Genomic DNA, 16,265 nt, shown 5'->3' on the forward strand with positions numbered 1-16,265 from the left:
GTGACTCTTTTCATTGCTTCTTCTAATTTTCTTAATCTTTCATCAGCCACGACAGTAAAAAGCCCATGACGATGGACTGACCTCCTTCTGCTTTGATACAAAGAATAGGCACAGCTGCTGTTTAGCACCTCCCCAGATAACCTAAGACTGGACCCCAAGCAGAGCTGGCAACGAAGAATTAAATAACCGGGGGGGGGGGACTTTACAGACCCTGCAGGCAGACATTCTCACATGACACATCTCCTGGCTTTTCCACGCATGAGCTTTGACATCTTGACAGCTTTAATAGGTACCCAAGAGGCAGAACAAGAGTATAGAAGGGGGGGAGGGAAGAGAAGGAGAGAGAGAAATCTCTTCTCCCTTCTCTTTATTCAAATGCTGAGGGTTAAAAAGAAGAGTCAAGTGGCAGCTGGAGGACCCGTAAAGAAGAAGAAAAACCACATGCTGTTCAAAAACAAGATTTTGAAATAAGATTTTTGCCTGCAGCAAAAAGCTGAAAAGGTTAGATAACCAGAACCACAATGGCAGCCTTAACATAGTGCAGGATGGAGGCTTAGACTCACTGATCCAAACCAGTTATATATCAAAACCACAATTACCTTTATAATGTATTGATTCTGGATTTTTATTCTTTTCTTTTAAGGACATCCCATCCCTGATTTTCATTTTCAGCCCCATTGATCCCCCAAAGTGACCAAATATTGAGCTAACTTCTAGAGATGGAACAGCTGTTTTTTCTCAATATGGGAAGCTGGAAGGCTGATTTTGCAATGACCCACTGCTGTTCATATGCAAACCACATTTCATCCCTCTCACACACCAGGTCTTTCCAGTGGAATCATATATTTAGGAGTCGGTCATCAGAAGTACAGCGATCCTGTAAAGTGTAGCCAACACAGTGGCGCCCAGATGTTGGACTCCCAACTCTCATCAGCCCCAGCCAGTATGGCCAATCATCAGATATGATGGGGACTCTAGGAAGACGCCACATTGGCTACGCTGCTAGGAAGATGTGATGGTGTTTCAAGATTGGGCTTCAACGAGACCCATATCTATGTTCAAAATGTGGAGAACTGGGAGGAGGTTTGCAACCTCTTTGCTCCCCCAGCATCTCCTATGACTGTTACCAAGGCCGGGGCTGTGAGAGTCATCAGCAGGAGCCACTCAGTCAGGAAGACTGGCCTGTCTGTGAATAACATCTAGCTGCTTCAGCAGTCAGCTCTAGACCAGGAGATTTGGCTACAGAATGGCGTTTGCTGGAACACTGGAGAACTCTATCCCTTTGCCCCGCTGCAGGGTCTATTGTATCACTGTCTATGTTACTGTTTTCCACATATATTTTAAGCCGCCTCCAGAATCCTGCCTAGTGTGGGGGGTGTAAATGCTTCTAAATAAATGAATATTTATGGAGATTTAGGGATGGGTGGGTGCCTTATCCAATCTCTAGTCTCAGCTGCACCATATATTTAAAGCAGCACAGTGCCACTGTAAGCAGTTATGGTTCCCCCAAAGAATTTTGGGAACTGCATTCTTTTAAGGGTGCTGAGAGTTGCGAGGAGACCTATGATCGCCTCACAGAGACTCCTGTCTGATATCTGGAGAGCTGCTGCCTGTAGACAATACTGAGCCAGATGGGTCAACAGCTTGACTCAGTATGGGAGCGTCTTACCCCTCAGTTGCCTGACATAGCTGCCTTCTGTGGAATGGTATGGGAGGGACATTTCAGCACAATCAAGAATTGTGTGAGGTCGGCACCCCTGTGAAGGGGTCACACAACGTCCTTACATGTGCAGTCTAAATGCAACAGAAATACATTATTTCCTGGAAAGGTAAATACATCTTTGGTTATCTTCATCATAATTGTGGTAATTAATCATACCTATTAATAAAAACACATTTGAACATTGTGATTAACTATAATTTTCAACAGGAGCGTGCCACTACAAATCGAACAAGGTGCTTCAGGATATGTTGGGTTTCAAATGTCATGTCAAAGGTTCTCAATCAGTGCACAGCACACCCACCAAATGCCAGCTTTACACATCTTTCTGCCAACCCAAATGAGCTGGCAGAGGTGGCACAGTCCAATTCATTGACTGCGGTGTTGTCTCACCCCCTTGCCCACCCCAGTCCACTATCATCACCATGGATACTAGGAATCTGTAGATGCACACACACACAAATAGAGAAAGTTTGCAGCTCTTATTGAAATGTTTTGCTTCCCTCAAAATTCTTCCAATGTTTTGGCTGAGCAAGAATCTTTAGGTGAAACTTGCCTGTGGCCTAAGGATGACAGACCCAATCAGACCCATGACACATTTCAGGTCTTAGCAAAACATGTGTTAAAAACTGCTAAAGCAGCACCCTCCACACCTGTGCCAAATTTTTGCTTTAGTAAAATTTGCTGGCAACTATATGTCTAGAAATGGCTTGCAATCAGGTACAGTCAGCTGGTCAGCTGTGGCAGCAAAGGGATGCTCAATGTATCTGTTCCTGTCCCTCACAATTTCTCATCTCTTCATATAGTTTCTGGGGCAAGCTGCTTTCTGGATCTAGCCATAGGGCAACCAAACAGATATAAGCAGTACTTCAGCCACTGGCTGTGAATAATAGCAAAAACGAGTGCACAGAATTTTGGTGCTCTCCCACAGAAAGGCAAAGAATTAAACTTGCAAAGAATCTTTGCTTTTCCATAGCCAAGATGAGAGATGGGAGAAGAATTCAATTCAGTTCCGGTTTCAAGGGGAATTTATGAAATTCACACGTCATACAAACCGAAATGCAACTGTTCTTCAAAATCTGCACTTACACAGCTCTATAACCAAACAATGTGTATATTAAGGGAAAGTGTGCATAAGAATGACAGTATTAGTGAACATAACATGGAAAAGTGCATTCAATTAAGGGAAATTGCTTGCAGAAATGTGTACAGTAGTCGAGACTGCATACAAATATGCATTTTTTTCAGGAGAAATTTGCACTAAAATGCTGAAGAATTTTCATGAGCATTTTTAAAAAATAACTCAAATTGCTGCAGAAAAATGGAGAACTGAATTTAAGATGGGAAAAATGAGAAACAGAGAAAACCGAAATTGACTGATCCTGCCACCCCAGCCAAGTTTTGGATTATTTCCTCTTGCAGTTTTTAGGTTGGGAACACTGGGAAATGAGCAGCCTAAAGCTTCCTACCTATTCCTGTTGAGCGCAAAAAGTGACATGACTGTACCAATCCCACTTAAAGGGGCAGAGTCTCCCACAATCAAAACCACTTAAGCTCACATGGAAAAGCATAGAGATTAGAAACGAGGTTACTCACCATGGAAGAGTCACCGCCTCCGTTTGCAAGCGTAGCTCCCTCAGCACAGGTGGGTAGGTGGGTAGAAAGTTGACTAGCCCTGCCCCCATCTATGACATCACACTCTACCTCATAAAAGGTAGTGAAAGTGCTTTGAACTCCAGTCTGATTTCCGAGAGATACAGAAAAGAGAGAGTGAGAGAGAGAGCAAGAGAAATATTGTGCCCTATTGCAGAGTAGGGGGGTGAGGGGGAGAAGTGGGGCTGGGGCTGGGGATGTGAGAGGGAGAGGGGGATGTATGCTGAAAGAGCTAGGCTCGACAAAGTAGCCAAGGACTCTTCGGCGACGAGGAACCCTGATTTGTTATCCCTCTCACTTGCTCCCTCAGCACAGGTAAAGCCAAACAACAGTATAGGTTTGCAGACAGGGCGAAATCTAGGGCCTTGCCTAAAACCGATTGGGGATGAACCGGCTGCTGAGTTAAAGGCTGGTTCTGTGTGGCTGGCCAAGAGAACATCCCAGAACAGCAGAAGTCAACTGTTCAGGGCACAGGAGATGGTGTCCCTCTGGCACATACTGTAGCAGGATTCCCCAACATCCTGGGTCCCTAAATGTCATTGGACTACAAATCCCATTGACCCCAACGACCTGTAAATGATGGCAGTTGTAGTCCAACAGCATCAGGGGGAGCAAGGTTGAAGAATGCTGCACTTTATGCAATCCCTTCATGCCTTGGGTTTGGTCTGTTTAACAAAGAGAAAGTTAAACCAGCATAACATTGAAGAGGCAGGCAGGAGCCAGGTTTTCCTACTATTTAGGAACGTGAACGGTTTCTAGACTACTTGTGGCATAATGATCTCAAGGTTGCTAACCTTGTACTAAAAAGGTGTTGTTGTTTTTTAAAAAGTATTTTATTGGCATGGTTTCTACCCTGAACTTAAATAAGGAATGGACTGGTTTTCCTGAGCCTTATATGTCTGTGTATCAGAGCAGAATACATTCTGTAGGTGAGGGATAAGGGGCATGAAGTGGCCTTCTCTAATACCTGGGAAGGTAAGAAGAGACCTGCAGGATCAGGCCAAAGGAGCCATATCCTCCATTGCAGAACTTTAACTGCAAGTGACAGAAGATTTTTATTCTCTGTGCTATTTACAACCTCCCCTATCATAGTTGCCCGGCGTTTTTCTAAAACTGAGGTGTGAATGCTGATAGTCTGTGCTGAGGGAGTAAGTGAATGGTAGACACTGAATTTACAAAGCACACTTGAAATGTCCAGGAGGTGTCAGCAAAATGATACAAAGGTGATCACTCTTTTCAGTCTAGCAGTTAGGCCCAGTGACACCTTACTAAAAGGAAAACACATCTCCCCCAAGAAATATGCAGTTCCTGACAGACAGAAGGGAGATTTGAAAACATTTTGTTTTTGACGGTCTTCAAGAGAAACTAGAACACATGCGTGAAGCGAGTTTCTCCATCTATGCTATGAGTAGCATCCAAGCGCAGTGTCTAAATAACTGTGACATTACCAGTGTAGGGAGGGGTTTGGGCCGACAGTCGCAAGACTCTGTTTCGCAACTAATGTGGATGAAACAGGAAGCTGTGGTTGGTTAAAATAAATAAATAACAGCTTCCAAAGTCCTCCTCCTGACTGCACAGAAGGAGGCGATGGGGGTGCATGCAGGCTTAAGGTTTGTTTCAGCAAGTACACATCACAATAAAACACTGTTTATCATGACAGCAGAACATGGCCAGCACCGAGTTTCATTTCAAAAAATAAAAATAGCCAATTCTGCTAAATTCCTGGAGCCCTGCAGCCTCCTATTATGTCAGCTTATTATTTATTTATTTATTTATTTATTTATTTATGCTATCCATGGTATTTAATTTGGCAATATCACTTGAATCCTGATCCCTACCACATTTTTATACTTTCTTTGACTTGCCCAGCACAGCACCAATGATCAAATCTCCACTAAGGCAGGGGCAGCCAACATGGTGCCTTTCAGATATTGCTGCACTGCAGGTCCCATCATCCCTGAGCACTGGCCATGCTTGACTGGGACAGATGGGAGCTAAGCAAAACGCAGAGGGCACCACACTCGCTGTCCCTGCACTTAAGAGATCAGGCACTGGGTTAGGAAGGAATGGTGTTTAAAACTATAATGGTATCACTGATTTGCCTGCTGCGCTGGTGAATGCTTTGTTTCAGTTGCAATGCTTAATTTGTAGGACAAGCCCATTGTAGAGGTGAAAGGACTTCCGTGGCAGCTACTGCCACTTCCAAAGCCCTGCCAGCTCATTGCCCCAGGATAGGATGTGGGAGTGGCTTTTCCTGGTCTTTTCCTTCACAGTTCTTTCTCCCCTCTCCCCTCGCTGTCAATGGGAGGGGATTGATGATGCCAGTTGAATGGCAGTTGATGACTCCTTAGGGAACTAGTTGGGGAAGTGAGGGGCTTAGGGATTTCTGGTTCCTTGGTTATCACCACAATGCCTTGCTTCCCCCTACAATGATGGTTGGACATCTGCGACATAAGAGAAGCTATGGTGGATCTGGCCAAGGGCCTATCTACCCCAGTGCCATGTTCTCGCAGTGGCCAATCAGATGACCCTGCAAACAGGGTCTGAGTGCAAGTACGTTCTTCCTATTTGTAGTAAAAAATTCTTTCCTGTAGCACCTTAAAGACCAACTAAGTTAGTTCTTGGTATAAGCTTTCGTGTGCATGCACACTTCTTCAGATACACATCTGAAGTGTATCTGAAGTGTATCTGAAGAAGTGTATCTGAAGAAGTGTATCTGAAGTGTATCTGAAGAAGTGTGCATGCACACGAAAGCTTATACCAAGAACTAACTTAGTTGGTCTTTAAGGTGCTACAGGAAAGAATTTTTTACTTCGACTATGGCAGACCAACACGGCTACCCATCTGTAACTTCCTATTTGTGGTTACCAGCAACCAGTATTATTCAAAGGCATAACGCCTCCGACAGTGGAGGAGGAACATAACCATTGTGGGAAGCAGGGCACTGATAGCCTTTACCTCCAAGAAATGTACTAGGGGGCTTCTGGCAATGTAAATGCATTTCTGCTGGCAATTCTCCCTTTTCTCCAATGGTGCAGCATTTCTGCTGCATCCAACAGCCCCTTTGCTTGACCTTGGCTGGCTTTAGGACGACATCCTTACATTGTGAACTGGTCTGGGATGTATTTCATGAAGGGCAGTATTATTATTATTATTATTATTATTATTATTATTATTAACCTAACTAAATAAACGAGCATTCAATCTCGGGGCTTGCAACCTGTACCTATCCAGGGCAGGTCAATAAATGAATGTAGAATTTTCAGAAAATTAGCCAACCTCTGAGAGTGACTGTTGGATTGATTTTTCTTTTTAATGCATCCTGTTAATACATCCCTATTTATATTTTCCCAGTAGTTTAATTATTTTGTTATCTTCATCCAAACTAAATTTAGTATTCTTATTGCCTAGGGCTGTGTTGTTGTTGTTTTTTTAAAAAAAACCTATTTGACTTAGCTTGCATAGTAATAGATCTTCAAATACCAAAACACAGAAATATAATGGGCGGCATAGATCATATATGCATTGCAAAAGTACCTGGACTGGAGCCTTGACCAGGCATTAATCCCTGCACATTCTGCAGGATTACTGAAACAGTCATATTGAGTCTTGGAAGGGAACTGAGGCTGCAAAGACTCAGTGCCAAACGGAGGATAGGCCATATATTCAGATTTGTGCAATTGATTATTAATCAGTAAAAGGTGTTTACAAACTGTATCTAATATTAAGGGGAGAATGGAGGCACAGGGAGAATGGAGGGGAGAGGTTGAACTTCGGCATTTGCATAATTAATCTAAATTGCCTAGTCCTAAAAGGTAGGGAGGGGGAGGGGGAAAGTCTCTGTATACTATGGGGTATAGTGATGCCATCTTAAATTAAAAGGGGTCAAATGCTAGTTTTGCTCTTACTGAAACAATTTGGTCTTCCTCCCACTTCAGTGGTGTGATTTCCATTCTTGGAACATCCATGTTCAGCATTGTACTTTGCACTGAACATCAAGGCACCTGAGAACCAAGACCTTTGTGGTCTAGTGTCCTAATGCTACGTACTGAAGAGGTCATTAAAACATAGGCCTCCGCAGGAGCAGACAATGTGGGAACTTCCAGATATTGTTGGTCTGCAGTTCACATCATCTCAAACTACCGGACAGCCTGGTTCTGGCGATGGGAGCTGGACTCCCACCACCCCTGAAGGGCACCAGTTGGTGAGATTCATATTTTTGAGCTGGGAAATAGCAATTTTAGTGGCACCACTAATTTAGCCCACCCTTCCCCTCACCAAAAATAGAATCTTTATTGAGCCCTTGCCTCTGCTTCTACCTCTGCCTTGCTCACTTCTTTGTTTTGATGGCTGGCATTCTATTGATGTTAAAGACAATTTGACTAACTCTGGCAACAGGATCCTTCTTAGATTATAATGAATAAGAGTTTGATACAGTACTGTAAACTGATTGGAGACGATCTGAAGATGCTTCAGTACCGGTTAGTACTGATAAGGCTAGAGTTGACAATCTGCCTTGGGTTCCTCAATACTGGAAACATGATTTGTTGAGACACAAGATAGATTTTAAACATCGTAGGAAGGCTAGAGGGTAGGATTTAATGAAGAGAGAGAAAGAGAAAGGGAATGTTTGGCTGCCTGACAAGTCAAATGTGAAACAAAATAACTAGAATATTTGGAAGACATCATAAATTTCAAAAGATAGGGAACAGCGCACAGGGTTATATCAATGAGTAATCAAATTTACAAGCGACAGGAAAGTTTTATCAGATAGTAAGTAGACATAGGATGGAAACAGATACATCCCTCTGTGTGCACGCAATTTTAAATGGAAAACTATTAAGGGAAACGGATGAAGAGATGCACTTCATAGGAAGGCTGTAGTAATCTTAGATCCATGTGTATTTTGGTGCATTGAATCTAAATGAGTAACAGGTAATCAATTTGTTCTGTGCTGACTGCACACGAAATAACGTTTTAGCTAAAGCTGTATAAGAATGGGCAGGTTTTGAAGGGATGGAAGTAGACAGGCCAGTGAATAAGGACTCACAGCATGTAAGGCATATAGAATTTATGACAATTCTTCGAAGAACGTAAGAAATAGGCGAAAACCGTTGACTTGAAAAGAGTAACTATTGTACAGTTGCGTTTAAGCAAAGGAAAAAGAAGGTGTGTCCCACTTGAGGAAAGTGAATAAGCATCATAACCAATGGAAGACAAGTGACAAAATTCAGGACACAGATGGTTTCCTTTCCACTGAAAAGGGTTTCTTTTCCCCTTTCTCTTTCCAGAAGATTAGGCTTTGTTGTTCCTCTTTTTCATAATGCAAAGATCTGGGCTGGGAATTCGCACCATACCTCTGGATTTTGGTGTGCTCTGAGCAGGTAGCTTAAATACACCACTGTCTCCCATCACTTCCAATGACAGATCAGCATATTTGCATAGCATACAGGGTGGTAATAATTAGTTCCTCCTTTAACAACATTCAACACCATCTCATGTGCAGTAGTAGTATCCCCCAGGTCCTTCTGTGCTCATTTCAGCAAGATTACTTTCACATCTGCCATAAACTGATAACACAAGACACCACCTAAACTGCAGAGGCCTTTTTATCCAAGGGCTTAAGCGACCAACGTGGATAGTTAGTGCTCATTTCCCATATGTCGTTTGTTCCATGGCAATTTCTGCAAAACGCAACAATGCTTTGGGGATGTTTCCAATCACAGGAATTGCTACAGAATGGATCATTCTGCCAGTTTGCTCAGTATGTTTCTCCTCATTAGGGATGGGGAGATTTTGGATTCAGTTTGCATTTAAGGGGGAGTCCATCAAATCCACACTTTCTGAAACAACATGGGAATAGAAACACAGCCATCCTTTGAAATCTGAACTTCTCTGAATTTTGCAGTGCAGTTCTCCAACCAATGTTTATAAAAATGCATTACATTAGGGAAAAGTTGCATAAAAAGAAATGCACTGGTAAAAATAACAACAAAATATATGAATTATGCTAGGATAAACTGCTTCCAAATTGTGTACATCAGTTAAACCTGCATACATAAATTGGCTTACTGGGAGAAATTCACATGAAAATGCTGATGAATATTCAGGATGATTTGAGGAAAAAATGCTGCAGAAATGTGGAGAACTGAATCTAAGATTGGAAAAATGAGAAAATGAGCAACCGAAATTGACAGGTCCTTCCATCCGTACCTACTCTTCATGATCCTTAACACGGAGATGGAACTGCGTGAAAAAATGATCCCCCGTCTGACTGATGAAATGTGCCTGAACTGACTTGAAAAGTGCATGTTGGTGTGATATGCATCCCCTTCTCTACCCTCTTTATTGCCTTTTCTCTTCAGCTTTGTGGATTGCCTAATATTAAAAAGTCAGTGCAATATAGCTCTCACTCGGTAGACCACAGGCCCAATGAACTAAGGACCCTGTAGTTCAACTTGAAAAAGGATCAAGTCTGCAACACTTGCAAAAGGCTCAAAAGATGCTCATACTGAGCATCTGGTCCAACCACTTTTGTCCTTCTCCAACCTTGAAGATAAGCAAAGTGGAAGCCCACTTTCAAGGAGCCATGTTGACATGTGCTAGAGAGGGTTTGCCAGTGGAAGATGGTCCACTAAGACCCAACTAACCTCTGCCTTGATTCTCAGCTGCTTGCTTTCTTACCTACAACCCATCTACAAGGGAGTCTTGGCTGCCAGCTTCCTCCTCCTTAGTCTCAGTGTTGCTTCTGTCAAACATAGCAGGGAGGAGGATAAATACTGATATACTGTTTTTAAAAGAGAAACCATAATGTTCTCCAATGCAGATTTTCTTCAATAACTTATATGCAATACTCTTGCTGATCCAGTCCAGCCCCTAAGAGGTCAATAAAACCAAATTCTTTTCATCCACGCCTATATTTTGTATCTTATTCCCCAAATTCAGCAATTTTTGTAGGTCCTTAATTCTTGCAGGTATTTATTTGTTTAATACTGTTTAATGATCTGTATTATGTTTATATTCCAGTTTGTACAGCACTCAGATAGTCTCTGAGCGTACAAATGATTTATAAATCCTGAAATAAATATATAAACAAACAAACAATAAAAGAAGGCTGAGCTTGTTGACAATCTGATTTATAATGCTGTGATACTCTTGTCAGTTCATCATTTTTAGCTCAATCTTGACTGTAGGTGAGTACAACTGGGTCAACCCCCATTTATTTACATTTTAATAAATCACACTATATACACTATGATCACATCTTACACAGAGGTCGGTTCCAAGGGTTCCGCATATACTCAAAAGCATGTGTACTCAAACCCCTGGAACCATCCTCCCACAAGCATCCCAGGGTTTCTGCAGCTGGCGCAGGGAGGGCGCCTTGTTCCCAAGCAGAGCACAGCTTAAAAGCTCTTCTGTGCTGGGGGAAAATAGTTTTTAAGCTCTCTTCCTTACTTGCAGTTAGCATGCAGGATTTCAACCAGGAGCCTTCAATTGTGGATGGTAGAAATCATGCAACTTAAATGCGTGCAAGATATGATCATGCTCTGTGTACAATCTATAGCAGTTCCTAATGCAATTGCACAAAGGTCTAAAGGGGCTTTCAAAGGATGTGTGATTCAATGTGTTTAGAAACCGGCACCATAACCAGAAACCCTGTTTAGTCAGAGTTCTTATTTGCTATATAACATGCATTCAGTAGAACATTTTTTATTTTGAGAGTGGTGCACAAATTTCACAAAAAAACTGAATTTCTGGAATGTCATGGACAGAGGTTGGCAACCGAAAGCTCATGGGCCAAAAGCAGCCCATGGGGGTCATTTAACCAGCCCACGAGCCACCCCCAAATGAAGCCACCTGTTTGCCGAGTCTCCACGCGCTGTGCTAAACCGGCACAGCGCGGTGCGGGGACTTGCTTCCGCGGCACTGGAAATCGCATCTGCACAGACGCAGGTGCTGGAAATTGGTGCAATCCAGCCCACGCAGGGATGTCCACTAGAGTGAACCAGCCCAGGCAAGGAAAACCTTGCTGACCCCTGGTCATGGATGTTGAGGTTGGGGTTTGCATGAGCACATCTGCCAGCATCCTTGTTTTAACCCTTCATGAGTTCAGATACCAGAACACAGTTATGCCTAAAAGCAAAATACCGTATTTTTCACTCTATAAGAAGCACCAGACCATAAGACTCACATAGTTTTTGGAGGAGGAAAACAAGAAAAAAAATATTCTGAATGTCAGAAGCCAGAACAGCAAGAGGGATCGCTGCACAGTGAAAGCAGTGATCCCTCTTCCTGTTCTGGCTTCTGGGATAGCTGCGCAGCCTGCATTCACTCCCTAAGATGCGCACAATTTCCCCTTACTTTTTAGGAGGGAAAAAGTGAGTCTAATAGAGCAAAAAATATGGTAATTGTCTTGCTGGAACAAAGTTCATCCAGTCCAGTATCCCATGTCTCAAAGTGTCTGGCCAAATGCCTCTGGAAGCTCACAATCCAGGTATCAATGTGACCTGGCCCTTTCCTTTGTCCCCAGCATTTTGTAATCAGGCTTCCACTCCTCCTCCTCCTACTCACTGGAGCAAGGTCAACTTTTAGAGACCCAAACTGTTTCCCACAAGTATTTCATTAACAGCTTGTCATCGCAAACCACCCAAAAAGTTGATTTCCTCTCCCATCGAAAATAAGGTTGCAAGTTTGCTCAATTAATCAGAACTTACAAAACAATGGTGGTTGACAGGCACTCTCCTAGAACAAGCAGAGGAGAAAATCTCTTTTAAAGTTGATGTCTGCTGCTGTGTATGTGTGCATCATTGAAAAACAACAAAAGTTTACTCCCCCCACCCCTCCAGAACTATTGCATTATTGCTATGAAAACAGACACAAATTTAGCTATCCAATCAATTAGGAAAAACTCACAAAATTAATATAATGAGATTTCCTACATTGAGTGACATCATGCTAGACCCAAGTAGGTCTGCACATCTGCAGCTCTTTCTCAAATGTTCATTTTGTTATAAAAATGAAAGCTCCAAGGGAATGTTCGAGTGAACCATTTACATGAAGTCTGGGTGCATATGCCTGAATGTCTTTGTAATATTGAAAATGCTTACATTCCAGGATATGGGTACATATAGTCTAATGTGCAGTTTCTACCTTTGAATATGTGGAGCTTGGAGGCAAGGCATGATTCCAATAGCACCTTTCCATGCATTTGTTTGTACCCAACCAAATGTATGAAAAGGGCTCCAATTGCGGGGGACGACTCCATTTAAGCTCTCATTTATTACTATAACGATTTCCCAATAACAATATTAAGTCACGTTTCATTTCTATTATTTGTTGCTTAATGAAAATTCCTGGAGAGGTCATATTCCCATCTCACTCGTACTGGATCCTTAACGAAGATCCTAAAGGATAAAGAAAACGCTAGGGGGGGAAACTGACTTTGCACAAACCATGTTAAGTATTTCTACAGTTCTCTGGCCTCAAGGGCACAGCAAACACCAAGCAACCCATATCTCAGCATGAACACCATCTGACAACAATACATGCATATTAGTCTTCTTCTGGGTAACTGTTTTTTCCAACCCAAGGCCATAAGGGACTGGGTCACACATGTCAAAAAATAAAATGGGTTTTTTCAACCATCATTCGGGAGGTGTCATGAGCACTGTACTGTATGCAGATTCCAGAGCATTTTTTTGTTTCCATGTTATGCAAATAAAATGCAGTTTATTTGCAATTGGCTATCCAAGAGAGAATGAAGAACAAGATGGAAGCAGGAAGCAGGAAGTGGGCAAGGAGACTACAGATGAAGTGAAGCTGGAATCCAGATCTCTGGATAGTCTTTTAGCATACAGTACCCAGCACTTTGAAGCATCTGCCAGAAAGGTATCGTGCTCATGTTTTTCAAACATAAATGGAGATAGATACATAATGATACCTCCCACCTAAAAAAAAAGGGACAAAAAAGCAGCCAAATCTTCCTGTACAAATTTCACAGTGGAAAGATCAAGTGAAGTCAATACCAGTGATCTCTGGGTTTGGCGTTTGGCTTCCAACACAAATTGTTAAATGGCAATGCCAAAGGCAAACTATTCACAAGGATAATGGTGCTAGCATTGCCAAGGATTATGGCTGAATGGAAGAGAGAGAAAGAGAAAATAAAATATATAAAGACAGTGGTGATGAAAGTTCAGAAGCAACAGATGCTAAAGACTACCAAACTGGGAATGGAGAAGTCAAGCAGTTTGGCTGCTTTGGTTTCACAGCATGTGATGGTATGCCAACAACAACGAACGCAAAGGCTACTATCTGAGCTGCGGCCCAACGCCAGCTTCCGCCGGAGATAACGAGAGCGAAGAAGACAGAAACGAAAAAAAGCACAACAGCCAAGCTGATGCACGTGCTGAGTTGGGAGCCTGGTAAGAGGCGGGTGGAAGTGATAATAATTAATGAGGATGGGAAGCAGATCCTGTTATGCCAGCGGGTAGAAAGGAGGAAGATCTAAGCCTGTTGCAATGAGAGAGATAGAAAGGAGGAAGGGAGGGGGGGGGTGTTCCCACAGCTGTTAAGAACATCAAGACTTAAAAAAAATTACAACACGCTGCATGTGTATCAAGAGACAGCGCCAATTTGGAGGAGAGGAAGAAAAGCAGGACATTTTCAGTAGCCCCTGCTGCGTGAGTTTTCGCCACAATTACTCTGGCAGGGGTGGGGGCACCCAGCAAAAATAAAGAAACAAAACAATAAAATCCTTACTCTGCCTTTGCAAACCCAACACGTAGTGCTTACTAGCAAAATATATCTTGTTTCATACGTGTGAGTGCATACACACATTTGAGCAGAGGGCTTCTATATTGCAGGGAGCTGGCTGAGAGTGTTCTGGGCACTCTATGCAATAGCATTGCAAACATTTCAGGGGGCCTGCAGGGGCTAAATGTGATCCCCTCGTGATCCCAGTAGCTAATGAGTCCCTGTCTTCTTACAGCTCTGTAATGGATTCATCTTTGTTGACTAAGCTGGGGAGAGGATTTCTGTTATGGGGAAAGGCTGGCATTAATACACAAAAGCCCTAAACAGCTGCGGTCCAGAATATCTAAAGGACCACCAAGGTTTTTATATCTCAGCTCAATCCCTGAGACCATCTGGAGGGCTGCTGCTGTTTTCCCTGCATCACGGAGGCCTCGGGCATTTGGTATCATGGCTCCTATGCTGTGGAACACTCTTCCAGAAGTGATGGGGCAGACATCCTCACTTTTGACTTTCCAGGCATCTCTTGAAGACCTATTTATGTAGACAGGCCTATACAAAGGTTGGGGTTTTTGATCAGCCAGCCATTTTCAGCATCTTTGTTTTTATTGTATATGCTGCTGCATGCTATTGTATGATATCGTATGCATTGGCAGTATATAAGTACTTTAACAAATAAATTAAAAATACGAATCAAGCACATATTAGTGCTTTGTCCTAACATGACTGGCCCTGCCTATATGGCTGAATCGGTTAAACGTTATTCTGGTCACATGGGAACTTTATTTTATTTTATTTAAAGAAAAGGGGTTTCTACACTTTTCAGGTCACCCAAAGGATTAAAAGTTTGTAGCTTTCCTTGGAGGGGAGAGGGTTTGTCTTGCCAAGAAACTCTTGTATGAAGCTACACAGGCGTCCCAAAAAAGTATCTTTTGTGAATGTTCTAAAGCTGGTTTTTAAATTTAAAGGCATATTTTGTATGGGTGGCTTTTATTTGCTCAGCCCAGTTATGCACTGGGGCCTGAGTGAGTGCAAACCTATGACCCACCCTCTTCCTACTTTAACAATAAATTTGCCCTTGACACAGAGCAGAACAGAGGAGGGAAATTACTATGGCTCACAAAAGGAAATGGATTTCCAAGGAGCCAATATAAAAAAGATCCAACTAATTATAATATTCATGGCTTGGCAAGGGCTTCCTAAATTACGTTTCTTCTGGAAAGGTGGCTAATTTTTAACAGGTGAAGTAGAAGGGAGGGGATCAAGCAGTTTTGCTAGTCACCATAGAGCAGGGGTTGGCAGTTGTCTGTCTTCAAGCTCCTTTGGCCTCCAGAACAGTGTACATGCCCATTGCTTATGCGCCTCGGTTGCTCACTCCTGTACACTGAGCACAGGTCAATGATGAGTAACTGTGGAGCATTAAATGACTCACAAGGCCTTTGTTGAAGTTCAGACTGGCATGCATAGGGTTAAAGGCACCTGTGCCCCCCATCTCAGATTATCTAAGGGTGCATAACAAGAACAGGACTCTCCCTCTCTTGGGCCACCTGCCTTTGCCAAATACAAAAAGGAGGGGGGCATTATTGATAGCAGATCAAAGCTATAAAGCCTTGAATAACAATGGTTATCATTTGGGGACAACTAATTCCAGCACTGGGAGAGCTGAGAAACAGAACTTGCTCCATCAGCTTTGCTGCAACAGGCCAGCTCCACCAACACCACCCTTCCCTCGGCTGTCATCTGTGGGCAGAAATTTCATCAGGCTGCCTCAGTGGGAGAGATGGGATGCAGGGTTCATTGCATATGCTAAGCTGAAGGGCCAGCTCCATCAGGTACTTCCTGCCTCTGAACTATGCCGGCTGGTCAATATAGGATCAATTATCTAGAAATTGGCGTCTGAGTTTTATTTTCCTCTTCCTTCCTTTTTCCTTGTGTGTTGTCTTTTCATTCATTTATTAGAATGTCAGCCTGCGGGCGGGGAGCGTCTAGCTTTGATTTCATGCAAGCTGCTCCGGGAGCCTTTTTGGCTGAAGAGCAGGGTACAAATGCTCTAAATAAATCAAATAACTAAATAAAAGGGTGATACTTTTTTAAAAATAAAAAGAATAGCAAGAAACTTGCATATGATCAGCTGACGTAT

General features: G+C 42.8%; 1 protein-coding gene across 6 annotated transcripts in view; it reads right to left on the reverse strand.

The window, feature by feature from the left end:
- CTNNA2 (catenin alpha 2) overlaps positions 1-16,265 on the reverse strand; it is a 528,364-nt gene that overhangs the window by 15,939 nt on the left and 496,160 nt on the right. For 5 of the 6 annotated variants that reach the window (XM_081020737.1, XM_081020736.1, XM_081020740.1 and 2 more), the window contains one exon: positions 3,317-3,460. The exons of the other annotated variant lie outside the window; for it this stretch is intronic. In XM_081020737.1, the coding sequence (XP_080876863.1) occupies positions 3,317-3,460 (144 nt within the window). The remainder of the gene's footprint in view (positions 1-3,316; positions 3,461-16,265) is intronic. 6 annotated transcript variants of the gene reach the window in all.

The sequence above is a fragment of the Podarcis pityusensis genome (assembly GCF_964106645.2).
Source record: "Podarcis pityusensis genome assembly, chromosome: 9".
NCBI lineage: Eukaryota > Metazoa > Chordata > Lepidosauria > Squamata > Lacertidae > Podarcis > Podarcis pityusensis.